Source organism: Podarcis erhardii, assembly GCF_964252035.2.
Source record: "Podarcis erhardii genome assembly, chromosome: 2".
Lineage (NCBI taxonomy): Eukaryota > Metazoa > Chordata > Lepidosauria > Squamata > Lacertidae > Podarcis > Podarcis erhardii.
The window spans coordinates 43016523-43037484 of NC_138498.1; the positions used below are offsets into that span (position 1 = coordinate 43016523).

The 20962-nt window shown below is 41.5% G+C and overlaps 2 protein-coding genes across 3 annotated transcripts in view; one reads left to right on the forward strand and one right to left on the reverse strand.

The window, feature by feature from the left end:
- The first annotated feature begins 816 nt into the window (after positions 1 to 816).
- WDR45B (WD repeat domain 45B) lies at positions 817 to 12591 on the forward strand. The gene is made up of 10 exons (XM_081848776.1): positions 817 to 1106; positions 5126 to 5200; positions 5600 to 5701; positions 6373 to 6460; positions 6578 to 6672; positions 7412 to 7602; positions 8384 to 8469; positions 9490 to 9591; positions 10507 to 10628; positions 11107 to 12591. Exons 1-10 carry the CDS (start codon positions 1040 to 1042, stop codon positions 11211 to 11213), a joined length of 1035 nt encoding a protein of 344 aa, XP_081704902.1. The 5' UTR covers positions 817 to 1039; the 3' UTR covers positions 11214 to 12591.
- A 2907-nt stretch (positions 12592 to 15498) lies between these two features.
- The window catches only part of FOXK2 (forkhead box K2), a 30956-nt gene continuing 25492 nt past the window's right edge, over positions 15499 to 20962 (reverse strand). The window contains exons 6-9 of one of the 2 annotated variants that reach the window (XM_081848689.1): positions 19235 to 19410; positions 18224 to 18520; positions 17836 to 18030; positions 15499 to 16976 (exon numbers count right to left, since the gene is read on the reverse strand). In XM_081848689.1, the coding sequence (XP_081704815.1) occupies positions 16780 to 16976; positions 17836 to 18030; positions 18224 to 18520; positions 19235 to 19410 (865 nt within the window). In that variant the 3' untranslated portion in view covers positions 15499 to 16779. Of the gene's footprint in view, positions 16977 to 17820; positions 18031 to 18223; positions 18521 to 19234; positions 19411 to 20962 lie in introns of both variants that reach the window. The other variant, XM_081848688.1, reaches the window with a different exon arrangement.

The window sequence follows — 20962 nt, forward strand, 5'->3', positions numbered from 1 at the left end:
ACACTTCTTCAGACTTAACTGTCAGGGGTCCTTTACCTTTAAGGTGCAACTGGGCTGTTTTTTGTGTTGAATATATGCTATATAGTAATTTATGGACCTAATAGGTATCTAAAGTCATTTGGTCACAACAAATACAGTGGCACCTTGGGTTACAAACACCTGCTAAAGTAGTACCTCGGGTTAAGAACTTTACATCAGGATGAGAACTGTTAATTGTGCGGCAGCAGTGGGAGGCCCCATTAGCTAAAGTGGTACCTCAGGTTAAGAACAGCTTCAGCTTAAGAACGGACACAAAAAGCACTGTTGCTGTATGTAGGTGTTATTTTGTTTTTTTTATCTTATATTTTGGAAATGTACATCCAGTTCCCCTCCCCTTTAATTCCCCCCCTCCAGAGAGTGGGGCCCTAAACTATAGTTTGTTTAGCTTATACGTAAATCCGGCACTGGTCGTGCCTCATTCCCGAAGGAGACTAACTCTGGAGTAAGAAGCACGTCTGCAACCCCTGGAATGGTGGTGACTTTACTGGGGGCTGCGTTGCCCCACGTCCAACGGGTCTTTTGCCTCCTCGTAACCCCATTTAGGATCCCTTACCTCTCTTGCAAGGGCAGCGAAGGTGACACGCGATGGAGACCGTGAGAGGCGCCACGAGGAGGGCTTTCCCCCTCGCCCACCTTTCCCGGTGGCGCCAGCCAGGTGAGAGTCGGGCTGCTGATCGCTTGCTTGGCACTCCGCCGGGCGGCCTGCCTTGAGCGACGCGCTCTGCGCTCGCAAAGAGGGGGACGGACGTAGCAGGCTGGGGAATGGAAAGAGCCAAGCCGAGGAAGGCGGCGGCGGCGGCGGTGGCCGGCGTTCGACAATTCGGCTCTCCTTTGGTCAGCCTGGGAGGGCTCATTGGACGCGCTCGGTGTTCGGCGCGGCGCCTGTCTAGTCCGGAAGGAATCGTGGCGCTGCCGCCCCCTCAGGCCAGTGACCCTCCCCCGATGGTGTGAAGGACCCCCCCCCCGTCCGCGGCTGCGGCCTTCCCCGGAGTCCGGCGCCATGAATCTGCTCCCAGCCAACCCGCACGGGAATGGGTTGCTGTTCGCCGGTTTCAACCAGGACCACGGTAAAGACCCTCGCGGGGCGCCGGAGAGTGGGGGGGGGGGAGCCAGGGGTCCGCCTGTCCGCCCGCGGGGGAGGCGTTCGGGCTTGGCGGGTTTCCTTTCCTCCCCCGTGTTCAGCGTCTATAATGGGGCGAGGTTGGGAGAGGCGAAAGTTGAGTTTCTCGCCCCCACCCAAATAACTCCAGGCCTTCCGAGAGGAGGGAGGCGCAGGTCTCGAACCCGCGGCCAGCCTAGACGGATGCCTGGGCACAAAAAAGTGCGGGCGGGGAGGAGGGCTTTACCTTCCCTTCTTGGGGCGAAGAGAGGGGGCTGCCCTCTCCGGGCTCAGACACATCTCCTCTTTCCCCCCAGCAGCTTGCCTTTGTCCCTTAAGTTTGCGTTGCTTGGCACTCTCTGTTAACATTGATGGGTGCCGATACTTCCCCCTTTGGCCTCGTCTCTCCCCTTTCCGTTTTCCGGCCTCTGGTTAGCGCGCTTGGGTGTTTATGGGGTGCAGTCGGAGTCTGGTGTTTTGCAAAATGCGCGGGGAGGGTCGGCCTCTGCCCTGAGACACCAAGACAGGGGAGGCAGTTGCTTCCATTCTCCTCCTTGCCTTCTCAGGCTTCCACGAGGAGCCTTGTTTTGTCCTAATACAACAGTGCTTGGCCCAGCTCAGATGCTTTACCCCTTGTAGATTGCCTCATCCTGTTCTCCTTTAGTCTTTCTCTTTAAAAACCTGCATATATTGAGCTCCTTGTTGGGCATGAGTGTCAGGCTTGCCCTCCTACTCAATGCCATTTCCACTGCAACTGATGCATAATTCAACAGTTCCCACAAGCAGATGCCAAAGCTGGACTTAGGGCTAAGATGTGTGTTTTGGCCCAGTTGTGCACTGAATCATTCTATTCCTCAGATTGCCTTGCTTGAATTCTCATCAAACTGCAGCTCTTTCAGAGGTAGCTGCTTTCTTGGGCATATAAATTTGCATGCCGAATTGAATGTCCTGAACAGTTTTATTGCTTTTAATCAAAGGACACATAGCAGCAACATTATGACCTACGGTATTTCTTATGTGTCCCAGTCACAGTAAAGAAGCAAAATTTCTAGATACCCTAAATGACTGTGCCTCTGGTCATGGAACCAACTAGAAAGTCAGCAACCCTGAGGTTAATCTTGAGTAGTGCCCAGATGCAAGATGTAATTGTTATCATGCCAGTTGGGAGCAGTGACCATAGCACTATTAAATTAAATGTGCTTTGATTTCAAAACAGGAAACTTCCCCAAAGGGAGGAACTTGGTATAAAGGAAGTTGAAAGGCAAAGTCAAGTGGGGTGGATCACTCCAAATTGCTGGGGACTTGTTTAAAAATGCAGTATTAGAAACTCAGCTGGCGTGTACACCATAGATGGCAAAAAGTATCATGAGGGCCAAGAGAATGCCAGTTTGGTAATGTGCAGAGACAAGCCGTTAGAGGCAAGAAGGCTTCCTTTAACAAAAGGAAGTCTTGTCCAAATGAAGAGAACCAAAAGGAACACAAAATGGAGTCTTCCAAGAATTGGTATTGGTATTTGTGCTTTATAACTTGTTCACAAATGATCAAGAGTTAGGAAGGGGTGAGCAGTGAAGTGCCCACATTTATTGATGATACTGAATTGTTCAGGGTCTTTAAAATGAAAAGAGATTGTGAAGAGCTCCAAAAGGACCTTTCCAAACTGAATGAATGGTTGGTAAATGGCAAATGCAACTTATTGTAAATGAATTGTTAGCACTAGGAATAATAATTTTACATATTGGTTCATGGGCTTTAAAAACTAGTGGTGACTGACCAGGAATGAGACTTTGGGGTAATAGTGGATGTCAGCGCAGTGTGCAGCAATTGTGAAAAAAAAGCCAAATTCCATGCTAGGGGGGCATTAGAAAAGGAACTGAAAATAAAACTGCCAATGTCACAATGATATACAAATCTGTGGTGCAACCACATTTGGAATATTGTGTAGTACAGTTCTGGTCAGCTCACCTAAAAAAAGGATATTGTAAAGTTGGGAAAGGTTCAGAAAAGTGCAACCACAATGATAAGGGGAATGGATCTTCAAGGGAAGGTTGCAGTGTTTGGGGCTTCTTGGTTTAGAGAAAAGGTGAATCAGAGGTGACATAGAAGTCTATAAAATTATGCATGGCATGGAGAGAATGGACAGAAAAGCCCCCACCCCCCCACTCATCACACTAGAAGTGGTGGGCCTCTAATGAACCTGAATGTTGGAAGATTCAGAATTGATGAAAGTACTTCTTCACGCAGTACATCGTTAATATGTGGCACTCACTTCAAGAGGAGGCAGTGATGTCCACCAACTTTTGGATGGCTTTAAAAGAGGATTGGACAAATTCATGGAGGATAAGGCTATCGATGGCTACTAGCCATGATAACTCTTTTCCCAGTTGGAGGCAGTAATGTTTCTGAATACCAGTTACTGGAAAGCACTAGAGGGAAGAGTGCTTCTGAGCTCGGGTCCTGCTTTTGAGTTTTCCACAGGCATCTGGGTGGCCGCTGAAATACAGGACGATGGACTTGATGGAGCATTGGTTTGATCCAGCAGGCAGTTCTTATGTTCTTACAATTATCCCTAATTAGTAGCAATGACAAATAGTTTGTCATTTTAATTTGTTAGGGAAGCTAGTTCAAATTGAGTGACTACACCAGTCATGTGTTTGCAAATTGAGGAGTGTCCTACATTTATTGTGCTCCTGTTTATTTCATAATTGTTTTTCTAAGAAAATCACACTTGTTTAGGTGCACATTTAACATTTCATGTGTTCCCCTAAAAATACAGTGTGTGAGGCATCCCAAATTGATGTGGCCCTTAGTGAATGAGTTAGCAAAATAGTCATCCTAGCTAGTGTTCTTTTTTTTTCTGCCAAGAAAATAGGCTATGACTCACTAGAGTAACAACACAAGTTAGGGATCAACTTCCTTGAAGTAAACCTCACCCCAGAAAAGCTTATGCTTTGCTGTTCTTTACCTTGAGAATATTTTATTGCAGTAATCTGAGTAGTCACTTCAGTGGAGTTTCATAGAATGTGTAAACTAGTAAAATGTTCATTCTATTTGCATCAGAAACTTCCTATTTGCATCAGAAAGTTTCCTAGGGTGCTTGTTTATAGGCTAGTAGAGTTGCTGGAATTCCAGCTTTTATCTTGGCAACCAATTCAGATGTTCTGGTTTTGACTTATAAAGCCTTAAACAGCTCAGGACTGCAATACCTCAGGAACCACCTCTCCCCGCATGAAATCATTTGACTCCTGTGATCATCACCCAAGGCCCTTCTTTGGGTGCCTCCCCCACAAGAGGTCTGAAAGGTGTCAACGCAAGAAAGGGCGTTTTATGTGATGGCTCATAAATTCAAGGTTCATTCTAAACCATTATAGTGAATAAAGTTTTGAACTGGCTGAAAGGAAAAATATTTAGATTGATGTACTTGATTGTGCTTCTTGGTAAACAAATAAATGGGAAAAATAATATGCAGTTACTATAAATGCTGAGGTAGAGGAACAGAAGGGGGCGGGGAAAGGAAAGATACATTTTTCTCAATAACTGCCATCAACTACAAGAAACAGGAAATGTGTGGTTGACAGAGCTCTCAATTTAAGCCTGTTGTGGGCCAGCCTGTTCAAAAACAAATTACACATGGCAGAATGAGGACTCCCTAATCCCTATAAACAGCTGTGTAGGTTTGATCCTAAATAGCCAAGAAAATACATCAGGTTCCAGGCATCTTTATAGCTTTTAGTGCCAATTGCTTTTCTAAAATGTTCACAAATCCAGTCTACTGCCATGGACACAACTGAACCACTGTAATGCATTGGATCTGTACTTGCAGTTAGATTCCTGGGTTGCCTGTTGTGACTAAGAGCATCTCTGACAGGGAAGAGTCTTACCTGACCCTCTTAATGGGAGATGCCTGGGACTTCTGTACACAGAGCATGTGCTACTACTGAGCTGTCTTTTGCCTGCTGATACAGAGCATATATACCTCTTCTTTTTTAGGGTGCTTTGCATGTGGGATGGAAAATGGATTTAGAGTGTTTAATGCAGATCCGCTCAAAGAGAAGGAGAAACAAGGTGAGATTCTTCCTCAATATACATAGTTGTTCTGCTGTGCCATTTTTTCCATCTTAAACCATGTGCTGTGCAATCCCATACCCTCAAGTAACTGTGCATAGAACCGAGATTTCACTTGCCAGAATTTGAGTACAATTTTTAAAAACTTTGATCCAGTATAATGTTGCTGTGTCCATAATGTGTGGTCAGAAGAAGGCTCTGAGCAGGCTTTTCTGATGATGAAGCATTGTCTTGAAACGAGGCACTCCAGGAGTAAAAAGTAAAAGAGGACTGACATCACCTGCATTTTAACTTGGAGTCTTTGGAGAGAATCCTCTTGATACACAAAGAAGTTACAGTATTAATAAACTTTGATTTGCCTTGAGTGTTTAACTAAAAATGTCCCTTTTCCCTCTCCAGAATTTCTAGAAGGAGGCGTTGGCCATGTTGAAATGTTGTTTCGCTGCAATTATTTAGCTTTGGTTGGTGGAGGAAAAAAACCCAAATACCCGCCTAATAAAGGTAAAGTATTGAGCAGTAAGTAAGCAATAGCTTAGGGCTGAGTTCAGCACTAAACATTTCCAAGCAGCTTTAATGTAACTGGTGTTCAAGCAGATTTTATCGAAAACTTCCTGGGTAGTTTAAAATTTGAATAAATGTGGACTAAGCTGTCACCCTTCTCGAGTTGTGCAATGAGGTATCATTCCTTTTAATGCCAGGTGCTAGCTAGAGCAATCTGTGACCTATTGTTTCCCTGTATTCAGGATAATTTGTGTTTTTCCAGATGGTCAAAGGATAAACAGATTTTGATAAGCAGCCATGATACTGCACTCCCACATAAATAGGAATAAAAAGCTATTGGCAGTAGCAGGTGGGCAGGGTGAAGAAGAGGGTAGACTAAGCTTCAGAATGCCATCATATAAGACTTGTTTGGATGTAGCTGATGCTTCTATTTTCTCCTGCTCCAAACCAATTGTAACTTAATGCTAACTGTGCAATGTCTAATTTTGAAGATCTGAACTTGGGGTATGGTTTTTGTTTTTGTTTTTGCCAAGTGAACCAGTGGAAACTGGGTAGTCTGGGATGCAGTAGTTCCTCATGTAGCTAGACTCCCAAAGTGGCATCTCTGGAAGCACTTTATAAGATTGCAAGGTGTTATTTTAAGACTAATAAGGCCATTTCCATTTCTGCAGTGATGATCTGGGATGATCTGAAAAAGAAGACCGTTATCGAAATAGAATTTTCCACAGAAGTCAAAGCAGTTAAGCTGCGAAGAGATAGGTGAGTCTGGTCACACTCTGTTGTATGGAGAGCTCCTTATGTTTTTCCCCCAGTTTGGAGTTGGACCAGTGTAGCTGGACATGATGCTAATTGGCCTGCCATTGCCTTCTCTTTCAGAATCGTGGTAGTTCTGGACTCTATGATTAAGGTTTTCACATTCACGCACAACCCTCACCAGTTGCACGTCTTCGAAACCTGCTACAATCCTAAAGGTAAGTGTTATTCACTACATAAAGTGTAAGAGGAACAAAGAAAGATCCTGTGCTGTTCTTCTTCCGTTTGCTATTGTACTCCTTATGATAACTGATGCTGTCTATTTTGCACACCCTAGGACTTAACTGTATAAAAAAACTACTTGGACCTTTCTCATGCTTTGCAAGTGCTGTGATGCTGAGCCATAGCATCCTTGTCATCCCCATTAAGTGCAGTGGAAAACCATTTGTCCTCCATTTTCCCATAGTTTTCACATTGGATTTGGAAAAAAGAAAAAACATTGTTGGGAAATGCATTGTTGGAATATGGCATTTCAGGGCTAATTGTCAATTTTGGGTGGGAGTCAACAGTATGCTATGATTAACATTCCATCACTGCGAACATTGCAGTTTGTCCGACAAAACAGTTTCCCATCTCCTCCCCCGTGTGCTCTTCTGAGGGTTCTCCCAATCACCTTGAGCCAATTTTGAGAGCCATGGAAGCAGGAGAAGGGGGGAAAGCCCTATTGCGCAAACGGAAGCCCTATTGCAGGGTTTGTGCTGATGGGACTCATTTGGTAAATCCTGCCTTTTGCTTATACAGACATTGACACTCATGGCTATGTGGTAACATGAAGCTTCCTAGCTTGCTTTTTTGAGTGCTCCAAGTACTCTCAAAACTTATTTTCAGATGGAAGGTGGGGAGGACAGAGATGGTGGTAAAAATGCCTATTCCTCAATACTTTAAATTGTATTTCAGGTCTTTGTGTCCTGTGCCCAAACAGTAATAATTCCCTACTTGCATTCCCTGGAACACATACTGGACATGTGCAGATAGTGGACCTGGCAAATACAGAGAAACCTCCTGTAGATATACCAGCTCATGAAGGGGTCTTGAGTTGCATAGCTCTTAACCTACAGGGAACAAGAATTGCTACAGCATCAGAAAAAGTAAGTCAATGATTTTACTCCACAGTTGGCTAGAAAACAGCACAAGAGTCCTTAATGGTTTAGAATGAACCCTGAATTGTGTCATCTTGAGAGTCTGCGTGGCATTTTAATAGGTGCATTGTATAGTCTTTAATTTACTGTTAAGCCTACTGGGAACACTGTATCATCTAACACAGAAGTTGAATTTATGAAAGTCTTGGCTTTAAAGTTTATACAGAAAGTTGGTAACCTTTGTGGTTGTAGTGATTACATTTGAAAATACGCATGCTGTTATTGCAAATATTGGTCAAGAGATAAACTCTGCATTCTTTGGCAGCCTGTAACCTGCATTGCTTCAAATAGGTTCCCTGGCTATTCGTTCCTCACTCAAACCTTTCATCCTGCTGCCTCACTATTGCATGCCAGAATCTTCCAAAATATGTAACAAGTGTGTTATATACTAGGTTCAGACTACTGTATACGGTATAAATCCAGTTCATGTAGACTTTCTCAATTTTCCTGTCAAAATACTGACTTTAGTGGCATTGATCTTGGATATATTCATGCAGATAAACCTGAGAGGATTTCCAAATATGTGGGAAGGATAGCACCGGATAACAAAAATAATTCCATATGGGAAGGGCAAAGATGTGCAGCTACAATAGTGTAGGGTGGTGGAAAAAAGACAGAGCCATCATCTGGGAAGTGAACAGCTGTATCCTAATGTTGTGTTCTGGGAAGAACTTGTGTTGTTTTTGAAAGGCTCCCCTCACATCTTTAATGTGTGCTGTTGCTTTTCAAGGGGACCCTAATAAGAATATTTGATACATCATCTGGGCATTTAATCCAGGAACTGCGCAGAGGGTCTCAGGCTGCCAATATCTACTGGTAAGGTTTATTGTTTTGTTAATGTGTTGGGAGGATTGGAGAAATCATGCTTTGCCTTGATCATCAGCAAGATGAGGGAGTGGCTGTTGTACAAATGGGGGTTTCATGCTTTAAAACTATCCCCCCCCCTTTTTCAGTTAAGAGACATGAACTTCCTGTGTGTGAATAATTTTCTTCCGTGACCTACTAATCATACAGCTGATACTGTCAGCTGGCTTTTCACATTAGCCAGTTCAGTGTTATGTATAGCACATCAGACAAATATAAACATTAGCCTTGGTATCTGAAAATTCTTTGGGGGGAAATGTGACATCACAAAGGTAGAGAAATCAGCAGCAGTACAGTTCAAGAGGTATTTAATCCAATTGAGAGTTGAGCATTAAACAAAAAAGAAAAAAATGGGAGTGGGGGTTAAGTCTGAGAGGTAGCAGTGTATGAGATAGACAATAAAGCATCAGTTCAAACATGTGAACTTTTCTATAGCTTTTAAAAGTTGGGGAAACAGGGATCCCTTAGTTCTGTGTCCATAGGATCTTTGATGTCTGCACCTTTTTTCAAACTCAGAATGAAAACTCAGAATTAAAGTAGCATTCATCCTGCAACTGCGTTGGTTTATGGAGGAACTAAGATACTAATTAAGAAGTAATTATGCCTCACCAATATCTGTGCGCCCTTTTCATCAGCTACATGTATTATGGAGGAGTTAATGCTTTTTAAAGGTGTGAATATATTTCTCTTCCTCCCGTCTTATGTGGTTTACTTCTGGGGTGAATGCTCTTTCACTTTCCACCACTTCAGTTGCTGATGCTGCTTCACTCTGCATCAATACCTCACTGGGTATGTTGTTGCAAGGTGGCATTGCTTTAGATAACCTCCCCAAAACCTACAGTTAGAAACTCTTGTTTTTAAGATACTTGGGAAAGAGGTTGGCTTATAGTGTTTGAAAAGTTGCAGTATATACAGTAACTTATTCCATGACAGTGGTAATATAAGCAGACTTGTTTCTGACTTCTCCTTTAGCATTAACTTCAACCAAGATGCTTCTCTCATTTGTGTGTCAAGTGATCATGCCACAGTGCACATTTTTGCTGCGGAGGATCCTAAGAGGAACAAGCAGTCGAGGTAAGCAGCTGGGGCCAGTGTGATGATCTCTAGGCAAAAATGATTAGGTAACTTCATACAGGAAGAATGTATCAGTAGCTAAAATAAAGTAAATAATTTAAATAATCACTGACCTAGCCACTGTGATCCACATGACGGTCACCTCCAGACTGGATTATTGTAACTTGCTGTACATGGGACAACCCTTGAGACTGACCCAGAAACTTCAGCAGGTGCAGAATGCCGCAGCGAGACTCCTTACGGGGTCCTCGCTGAGGGATCACATTCACCTGGTGCTATACCAACTGCACTGGCTCCCGGTGGAGTACAGGATCAGGTTTAAGGTGCTGGTTTTAACCTTTAAAGCCCTATACAGCCTAGGACCCTCCTACCTACGGGACCGCCTCTCCTGGTATGTCCCACAGAGAAATTTACGGTCTTCAGACAAAAACACCTTGGAGGTCCCGGGCCATAGAGAGGTTAGGCTGGTATCAACCAGTGCCAGGGTTTTTTCGGCTGTGGCTCCAATCTTGTGGAACGCTCTGCCACAAGAGACTAGGGTACTGCGGGACTTGACATCTTTCCGCAGGGCCTGCAAGACGGAGCTGTTCCACCAGGCCTTTGGCCAGGGCACAGCCTGACCCCCTCCTTTGGCAATCCTCACAGAACTCTAGCCCAGTGGTTGCCATTAATCTGATTTGAACTAATTTTATAATGAAATGATTTTAGAATGTTGTATCATTTTACTGTTGTTAGCCGCTCTGAGCCTGGCTTTGGCTGGGGAGGGCGGAATATAAATAAATTATTATTATTATTATTATTATTATTATTATTATTATTAAAATAATTGTTAACCTTAATACGTGCAGCTAGGAGTCAGTTTGCTTCAGTGCCTGGGTTGAGATGATGCTGAAGAGAGCTTTCTTTCTTTTTCAGCTTAGCATCAGCCAGCTTCCTGCCCAAATACTTCAGTTCCAAATGGAGTTTTTCCAAATTTCAGGTTCCCTCAGGCTCTCCCTGCATCTGTGCCTTTGGAACAGAGCCGAATTCTGTCCTAGGTAAGAATCTCAAGTTTCACCAAAAATCAAACAAGGCCCCTCACTATGCATATCCCAAACATAGCCTATGAATTCAAGCAGCTGTGCTCACAAACAAGCTTCTTAGAGGAATCTACCTCTGTCCTTGATGGGAGTGTGATTTATATAAATGGGTTTTAACTCCAGATTAATGCCATATGATTGCAGCCTAAGATTGTAAAAATGTTTAGATTGCAAGGAATGTTGAACACTCAAGATTGTTACTTGAGATCTCACGAAGGGCAGTTTAATGATTCATCAACAACTATCTGGGGTGGGGCAAGCCAGGTGCTAGAACTGATTGGCATATATAGCTCAGGTCTTATAGGAGAACATTTCTTAGCCTGCAGGTAATGTGGCGTCTCTTGCTGCTCTCACAAGCAAAAGCTGTGCAGTGAAACACAATGTGTAAGCAATTGACTTCAGTTGCCAAACTGAAAATAGTATCTTTCTCTTGCAGCGATCTGTGCAGATGGCAGCTACTACAAATTTTTATTCAATCAAAAAGGGGAATGCTCCAGGGATGTCTATGCTCAGTTCCTAGAAATGACTGATGACAAACTTTGACTGAACTGATGGAAATTTGTAGGTAGGGGGAAAGGATATCTGGAACCCCGTCCTGCTTATTCTCCCTTTCCTGAAGAGATGGCCTCTCACTACCTTCAGTCAACTGTGCTGCTCAAGATGGGACAGATGACTTTAAGAAGCCCAAACCAGTATGGACAGAGCAAGGCAGAGGACTACTACGTTAACTGTCAACAGCTGGTTTTAAATGTTAAGTTTTGGCTGCTGTTGTTCCTTCAATTTTTTCCCCTTTTTAAAAAAAAAATGTTTCCATAGCCTGTGCCTATTGGGTTTCTCTCTGTAATTAAACTGTGAAGCTTAGTGCCTGCCACGCCGTAAGACTGAAGGGGCAGGAGATTACTAAGGTTTAAACAGTGAATGGGACATGTCAAAAGTACATACAGATTTGAGTTCTAGTACCGTGCTTAAGGGGGTGGCAGGAAATCTATACCAGCAGTTTCTGCCTTTGTAAAATGTCCTTTTCCTCCTATCTTCTAATACACAGAAAGGAATATTATAGCAAGTTGGCTCTTAGTTGCACTTGCTCTGACATAGATAGAATGCTCATGGTCCTTGTTTTCATGCTGTTATAAATAGATATTAACTTGTTTGTCATTTGTCAGAGGTGCCAAAAGAAATCCATAGCAAACATCATTAAAGTACTGTTGGCCTAAATAACCATTCTGCAGGGCAGGAAGTGGCATAGGACAATGTTGAGATGTTGGGAAAGTGACAGCAAATAGCTTAGATATTGGAAATAACCATTCCAGACACTTCAGTTCTTGATCCATTGGTATTTGCACTTAGGTTGTGCTGGGGAAGTTCTACAAGTACAAGATAATCTGTAATGGCCAAGAGGGTAGTATACTGAACAACAAGAAGGGGGAAAGTGTGACCCTCCAGATGTTACTGGACTTCACTGCCATCAGTGCTAGCCAGCATGGCCAAGGATGATGAGAGGTGTAGTCAAACAGCTGGAGGGCTGCAGCTTTCCCACCTTATAGCCTGTAAGAAATCCCTATCATACAGCAAGCTTATTATGTGTTCAGAACAAACTAAGCCGCTGTCTCTCTGAACACTAAGTAGTACATCAATCACAACACTATATTTTGGGAAATGAGGTATTTGGACACATAATTTGAAGTTACCAATATCATCCCCTTAAAACACAACTTCAGTTATTAGCTCCCTTGATTTCATGCATACTTCAAAATTAATTGAAGTCTTGGTTCAAGTTGAAAAGTATTGGAATTTGTCATTTAACTAAAACCTATATTCAGATGTCAGTTTGCATGTTGCTTTTAAATGTGTATTTAATCATGGAAATTGTTTTGCACACCTTTTGTAATTTTCTTTAATTAAAGTGACTTAATTTGCTGTATTCATTTTATGGTAACAGAAGTTATGTACAGCAGTACCTCTACTTAGGCACACCTCTGGTTACATATCCTTCGGGATATGCACGTGGCAAACCCGGAAGTATTTTTCTGGGTTTTGCCGCATGCGCAGAAGTGCTCGACCGCGCCACGCGCATGCGCAGAACAGGCACCTCCAGTTGCAAAAACCTCGGGATCCGACCGGAGCTCCAGAATGGATCCCATCCACAACCGGATGTACCACTGTATATGGGTGCTAGTTCTGTCCTTTGTTTTATTTAAATTGCCTAAATAGCTCAAGATCAATTAGGAGTAGGATGCATGTAATCTATGGCGCTAATAGATTGTATCCAACAATGTTGCTGAGATTTTAAATTAGTGGACCAGTGAAGGGAAACATGTTTGTTGAGTCTAGGTGGACAGTCTGTATAAGGTAGTTTTCTCTTTCCTACCTATGCCTCTGGCCAAATTCTTTGACGCCAACTTCCAATTCTTATCATTACCTTTTGTTCTATGGATACCCTTTTATTATATAGTTTTTAAACAGTAATGTTGTTTCTTTGCTGAAATCCATCACTGCCAGACCCTTGCCAAATCTCATAAAACTCAGGTAGAGAAGTAATGTTTGCAGAATTTTTCAAGGAGGATAGCTATGCTAAAGCAAAATAAACAGGAAGTTCAGTTCCATCACCCACAGGTTGAAGGTAACATTTTTTAAAAAATCCCAGTAGTTATTAAGACTAGTTTGTCAATTGTAACAGCATTTACTTCACACACATTTAAGGCTTAAAAAATGCTCAGTCTTCTGTATTTCATCTTCCATGACCCTCACTGTTATGCATATTGTCTATAAGCATGCCTACCTCTGCCAACCCTAGGATAATATATCTTCCAAAGTAGACTTGTTTGAAAGCTTATAATGTAATACACTTTCACTCCACCATCCTATGAATGTTCAGGAAAAGGAACTTAAGTGTGACATTTGTGTGCATGTATGTTTCATTTCTCACCAATGCCATATTCCCACTTGACAGATTAACCTTCTCCAGCCACTGTTAAAATGAGTTGAGAGGTCTCCTCCCACAGCACATGAAACAAGATTGGATGGACCTTCCTCTCCAGTAGGGGCTTGTCTGACTGGTTTTGAAAGAAATGCTGATTAGACTACTTACACAAACACAAGTACAACCTAGAACAGCTATTAATAGTTAAATGTATATGCCATTTCTCTGCACCTGAGCCTTGGCCATGGAAAACACTAGCTAAAATCACAATAATTCATGCGTAAAGGAAAGTCAAATTCTGATGAAAAATAAGCACTGCTCAGTGCAGAAACAACTTTTAGCAACTGTAGTAATGGTAGTATAATCCAAACACTAGTAGGTACATCAGCTAACTACAACATCGATATGGTAAGAGACTGTGCCATGCTGCTCAGAAATTACCCAGAGCTCCTTTTCTGTGCAACACCGTTGAGGAAATATATAAACCCAGATGTTGATATAACTAGCAGGCATTTGCTCATGTGACTCAAATTGCTCCGGGGGGTGGGAAGACTGATTTTGCATTAGCTATTTCATCCAGGCAATTGCCCACTTGGTCCAAGTGTCTTCGGAAACCTAAAATGGACTTGTATTAAATTTTCTTCTGCAAAAGACATCAGCACCGGTCTCAAGTAGCAGTCACACAAGGAGACAGCTGCAATGTCAGAGAGCCATAATATACACTTCAATGAAATCCTAGTATTTTTGTGCAATTACTTGTTTACAAAGGCGACTGAAGTAAAAGCTTCACATATTACATATAATAAGGGAAAGTGAGTAAGACAAGCAAAGATAAGACACCATTGGCAGACAGGGTAGGAAAGAATTTCTGTATTTGGTAATACTTTGTTTATGTTATTACTTCCGATGCCTATCCTACTCATGCCCTCCTGTTTCACTTGTCTGAGCCCTGGCAATTGGCATTTTGACACTTTAAAGTTATATCTAAGTTTTCCCCAGTGCTCAAATAGCATAGCATTACTTAACCAAGTTTATGGAATGGAAATGCAAGCATTACTAGAGTACCCTGCCCATGGAAGAAGGGGTAGGTCAACAGCAGGTAAGTTTTAAGATTCTTATATTGAAGGCTATCATTCTATGCACCCTTACCTGGAACCATGGCATTTTGACAGATGTGCATAGGACGGCGATGTAAATCTTGCTCCAAGATTCTGTGTCCTACACTGACTATATTGGGTGCATAAGAAAACTTCCAAGTGTGAATAAATTTTGACTGACTTAAGAATTTCACCAGATTTTTTTATTCAAAAACTTGCAGCAGTTTGCCTAATACTCATGAAATAGTAGGTTTATAACCAAATGTTTTGCCAATAATTCAGTTTAATTATTTCTAAATTAAGTGACCACAGCACAAAAAGTAGAATGCTGCAGTTACATAAATTCTTTTGCTTTACCCAGCTTATAGTGGCTGTTATAAATCCAGCTAGTGTACAGCATTTTTTCATAATCTTTTAATATGTATTATCCAGATTGACACTGTGACAGCTCTACTGTGTGGGGTTAACATGATACTTGGTACAGATTTCTCATATTTGGTCTTCAGATAAACAGTTTTCAAAAACTGACTAAATATAAGCCATTCCAAGCCATTTCAGTCCATCATGAAAATACAGATTCTTCTCAAAATGGAAAAATATATATAAATAATGGTATTGCCAAAAAAGGGCAAATCAAAGGTTCAAGCCAGTCTTTACCTTTAACTCACCTTAATATGAAGGGACAAGACAGCATGTGAATGAAAGACAAAAAACAGTCTTAGCTTTTAGTTCAGTTCTGAAATGTAAGGTGGATTCTACAATCACAACTCTGAGAAGTATCCTTTAAAATGTTCAACTGCAGAACACACACTTTAAAAAAAACCACATTTATTATAGTATGGTAGCCACTGTTAGAAAACCTCAACAGCTACTCTTAATGCAGACCCCAGAAGGTCTGTGCAGGACATCAAAAGTTAAAGATAAACTCATCAGATTAATTTCTACTGGTGGGCGCTTATGCTGAAAAATATTGGATATACCTCTGACAAGTTTTTTTATCTCTTTTTAAAAGGACTTGTGATAAAGAATTTTCTCTTTTCTAAATGAAGAACAGTCTGCCATTTTAAACATACACAATATTAAGCGAGACTCTTGTTTTACTTTAGACTGGAAAAATAAGCCAGGGACAATCAAAGTCAACACAAAGTAACAAACAGCAAAAGGTAGCAAGAAAGAGAAACAGATAAGTGCAGCTCTGGTCAAATTCATCATAGCAGTTCTTTAACGTCAGTTAACGGCTCATTTACACTGTATTTCTAATCAGTAACATGCAAGCCCAAAGAAGCATTTGATCACTACACAAGGTAATAAAATCTGATTAAATTTTATCAGGCAACTGCTAAAATATGAAAATTTGCAGATGTAACAAAGTAGCTTTATCTGAACTTTAACAGGACAAAATTAAATCATTCCATTGGTTAAAAAACCCTACATTCAGTTTTACCAAACAAAATTTCACATGAAAAGTACTGTGTGATTCCAAAGTTTCTGGAGTAGAAATGGAGTGATTTGAAATGTCAAAGACCCCATTATTTTGAAAATAAAATGAAAGTACACATCAAAAATTTCTAATTCCACATGTGAACAACAAAATACTGCATATCTACCAACAACTGCATTGGGTAGGTCATTATGAAAGGCTAGCTGCCAAGATGTAGGAAATGGCTCCTTGCCTCTGTTCCCTTTGAGGAATATACAATCGTTTGAAATCCAGTCACATGAAGTACTTATCATGCTGTGATATACTGAGATACTCAATCCTTAAAGTAATCAATCCAATAGAGCTTTTTAAAGTTGCAGACTTCCAACTTTTGTATCTCTCCTTATCTATAAAGAGTCACTTCAGAACGGCAAGGAGGAGTGGGGGGAAAGGGGTCACAGCCTCTGGAACAAGATGTTGGACAGTTTGGTTTCGATTTTTAAATTAAGGAGTTCTAAGGCCACCTGTGTTTTTTTTCTCAGTGCTGAAAGTTGAAGTCACAGGGCCCCTTTCCCCACCATTTGAGAACATGTTCAATATTTTTAGGTGTTTCAATGTCTCCTTTTGGCACCACGGAGCATCATTCTAAAAAGAAATATTCCTCTTAAGTTCCTAGTTCTGGCTGCCTTGTTCACTCACTGCCACAGGTGGAGTTTCAACATTCACAGCTATGACTATGCTCTCTCCATCCTCCGTTTTGATACGTTTCAACTCTTGCTGATCAGACTGGTCTCCGTTCTGACGTTTTGTTGGAAGAGAAGCTGATGCAGATGCATGGGTTGCTAACATGTGTAGGGGACTTGCAGCAGCTGTAAAATAAACAAATGGAGAGACATTAAACGCAGGCAAGGCAAGAGGAAGCCCAATTCCACGAATGGCTTTAGTATCACATGAAAGCTTGATGCGGCACACATTTGGGAACGACCCTAGGATGTTCTTGCATGGGTGAAAATATCTGCAGTGGCTGACCTTATGGCTAAAGAGGAAGAAAAATATTATTGTGATAAAGGGAACTTACTGCCAGAAAGTGTGAATAGGATAGCAGTCTATATTCTACTGGGAGCAGATGGTGAAATGACCAGGGGGAAAAATGATTAAATAACTATAATATATTGTAAAGAACTGCATTTTCAAGGTTCAGGGCAGCATGTGGGAGGAGAGAAATAAATAAAAGAATACCAAGATTGTATCTAAAGCTTAGATATCTAAAGCTTAATTACACCATGAATCAAACGAATGCTGGGGTCAAAAGAGTTACTTTAGGCATGCCCAAAGCCTTGAGCATAACTAGTGGTGGTTCCCACAGAAGAATTCCCTAACCTTCAACAGAAACATCCTTTTGATTTTAAAAGCAGACTGCTATCTGGGATGGGGAGCTATTCCTCCAGAAATACAAATGCACAGCACAGTTACACAGTTACACAGTTCTTTGTATCATAGATCAGTTCCTAACTTAACGTGAAAGGGAAAGGATGTAGACTAAAAAACAAACAAAAAACCCCTTAATTTTCCAAGGTAGTAGTTACCTCAAAATAAGCTAAAGAATTAAGCACAAATCTGTAAAAATTTTGAGAATCAAGAATCCACAGATACTGGACATCAATGTGACAAAAGAAAATTTGTGACACTAAAGACATCACTCCAAATACTTACCAGTGTTGGCCTGACCTTGAATTGCTGTGGTGATGGGTACTATATGTGTTCCATTCTGAGTTACAGTTTTTATTGGTAGCTGGTGTTGACCTAGAGGTGTCTGTTGCACTAGAGTAACCGTCTGTAAAGGTGCTGTCTGAGATGTCTGAATGATCCGACTAGCAGCTCCTATGGTTGTATGGCTAACGGCAGGTATAGGCTCCACTTTAACTGGGGGTGGGAATAAAAATAAAAATCTGTTAGAATAAAAGTTTGAGAGCACTTAATGATTCACGGTTAAAGCATCAAAACTAGCACTTCTTAAGAGAAATCAGTATTATGTAGTTGTTTTCTCTACTTGCAACAAATACAAATAAGATTTGGGCTGTATTACTTCCAAGGGGAACTGGAACCAAATTCTCACCTTTCGTTTCATTGTGGTCTCCATTCTCTTGAGGTTCTCCCTTAGGTTGGGCCACCATTGCTGCCTGTGTGACCACGGCTTGTCCAGCTACAGTGAAAGTATTTGCTGGTGCTAATCCAGTCACATTTGTGACAGACACAGCTGGGATCTGATGAACAACATGAACTGTCTGTACTACAGGCTGCTGGGATGTTGATGTTGTCACAGGAGTTGCAACAGTGTATGTGACGGGTTTCATAGTTTGTGGTAGCTGCCTCTGTACAGTAATTAAAACAGGCTGGCTAGATAAGGGTGATCCTATAAAAAAAAAGGCAAGGGAGAAAAATTAGTTAAATCATCTGCTTTCCAAAAGTCTATAAACATATTGTTTACTTGAATTTTTAAAAAAGCCTACTCCTTCCTTCAACAGTTTCTTCAGCTATCCTAAGAGTAAATCCAGTTAGTTCAGTATTACTGACACTGTTTTCAGCAGTAAAAGAGTAAAAAAAAACAAACGTTGTTGTGCCACAAGGAGAGGGTTGCAACTACTAGCAACGCCAATAGTTAACATAACTACATTTCAAAATAAAAACAAAAAAATGGAAGTGTTGTAGATCCGTAGTTCAGTGGCTGAGCACATTTTGCAGGAGGTTACCAATGTAATCTCTGTGCTCCTATGAAACAATTTGGTTTGCTTTCCCCTTTGGAGACCTCCTAACACAGCATTGGGGAGATCCAGAAGTTGTTGGATTCCCGACTTCCATCAACCCCACACCCAGCACCATCAATTGTCATAATTTCAGCATGACAATTCCATTTCAACCCCAACTCATAAATCTTAAAAGTATTTGGAAAAGGGGGTTCTATTAGCCCTTCACAAAGCATAGCATACTTATATTTTTACTTTTCATTCATAATTTCTTTCTGCAAACAAACTTGGCTTTTGAAGTGAAGCCTACATTATACTTTCCATTAGTTTGGTACAGTTTTAATATGCATATTAAATACATGAACACTATATGAATATTTCACCTGGGGCACTCTGTGCAAATCGTGCTTCTTGTATTACTGCTAATTTTGGCTGGATAGTACTCGGCTCAGGTTCCATTGGGACAGGTGACCCTTCCCTTGACAGGCTCTCTGGGGTCTGCACACCACTCGAGTGAGCAGATAACACTCCAGAGTGATTAGGGGAAGCTGGGGCACTTCTGCAAATGAAGAACAAAAGCAGCCACTTTCAGATTGAGAATTGACAGCTACGATGAGTAGTCAGCCTCAAAAACCATTTAATACATATACTTTCCACAAGGAGGAGCTCTTTGACTGAGAAGTACTACCAATTCCTGACTTCGCAGACTTTTGCAGAGGTAATTCAAAAGCAGACTATGGTTGCTATAGTAGCACAGAACAAGGAGTAGGATGTGGGGGGCATTGAAACAAATATCAATAAAAATGAATGAGTTATTCCGCATGCCTCAATTTAGAGGTTCAATGTGCTGAAGCCCCTGTGTGGGCACCAAAGCAGACACTGGCAGGCACACGGGCACCCTAGACAATCAAAAGGTATGGATTTCCCTAACTCAAATACCTTGATCTTTGTTACTCTGCCATATACGTTCTCCTTGGATTTCCCTACTTCTCTAACACACAGGATCTGCTTTAAATATTTTTAGATACATCATTTTTGAGACAATGCCTAAAGAATGAATGGAACTGTTAAAAATTTATATTTCTGTTATTTCCACCTTGGTTTAAGCAGCACCAGAGTATTCTCCCTATTAGGAAACTACTAACTGTTCATGTTCTATTCGGAAATGCATGCCTAGCCACTATGAATTTTAGTTAAATGATGTTAACACATGAAGCTCTTAAGAAAAACTTTCAAAATCAGTGCTTAGGTTTCTGCCCCCTGCACCACCAATACAATCCCTGTAGACCAAGAGAAGATTTTTGGGGGAGGGGGGTGAAAGAAGTCCCATTGCACAAGCAGAATTCATTGGACAATTGGGGGATCATGGCTGGGTGTCACCCATTTAAAATATTATATAATGTATTATACACACCCAGATTTAAGCAGAGTGGGTTAGGTCCAAAAGGTAAATGGATACTTCTCCAAAAGGCTCAAGCCATGGGGCAAGCCAATGGTTTAAAAAAATGCAATCAAAAGCCATGTAGAGCTGCTTGCTAGCTAGCTAGCTAGCTAGCTAGCTAGCTAGCTACTACAGAAGAGTGAACAGATTGAAGGGAAAGAAGAGTGTGCCCTTGCTGGGCATTATCCCTGAGCAGCAACTGTGGAGCAAGGGGGCAGCTTGGCAGGTGTTATGTTAATAACGCAAACTGACAACATTCAATGTGTGAAAGTCGATTCTTGTGACACTACATTACCTGCACTGTGTGAATCTAGCCCTCCACAGCTATTGTTTTGTGGTAACTGAGAAATGCAATGCACTCGAAAGGGCTAAAACTGAGAAGGAACAACATTACTAGCCAGCCTAAACTTTGGAGGGGGAGGGATTTCAAGCCCCCAAAATGGCAACAGATCCTTCGTATGAAGTAAAACCCACCAAGTCTCCTCAAGAAGAAATTTTAATGGCTCCTTAGTGCAGTCAATCACAACCAACACCCGTTCTCTATTTAGGAAAAGTCCTTTATAATTGTTATACATCTAGCTCTAACATTGCGATTGCTTAGGAATGCGGTTACCCTATGCCCAGCAGAACAAGTCACACTTAAGGTGAAGCCTCTGAAAGTGTATTTTTA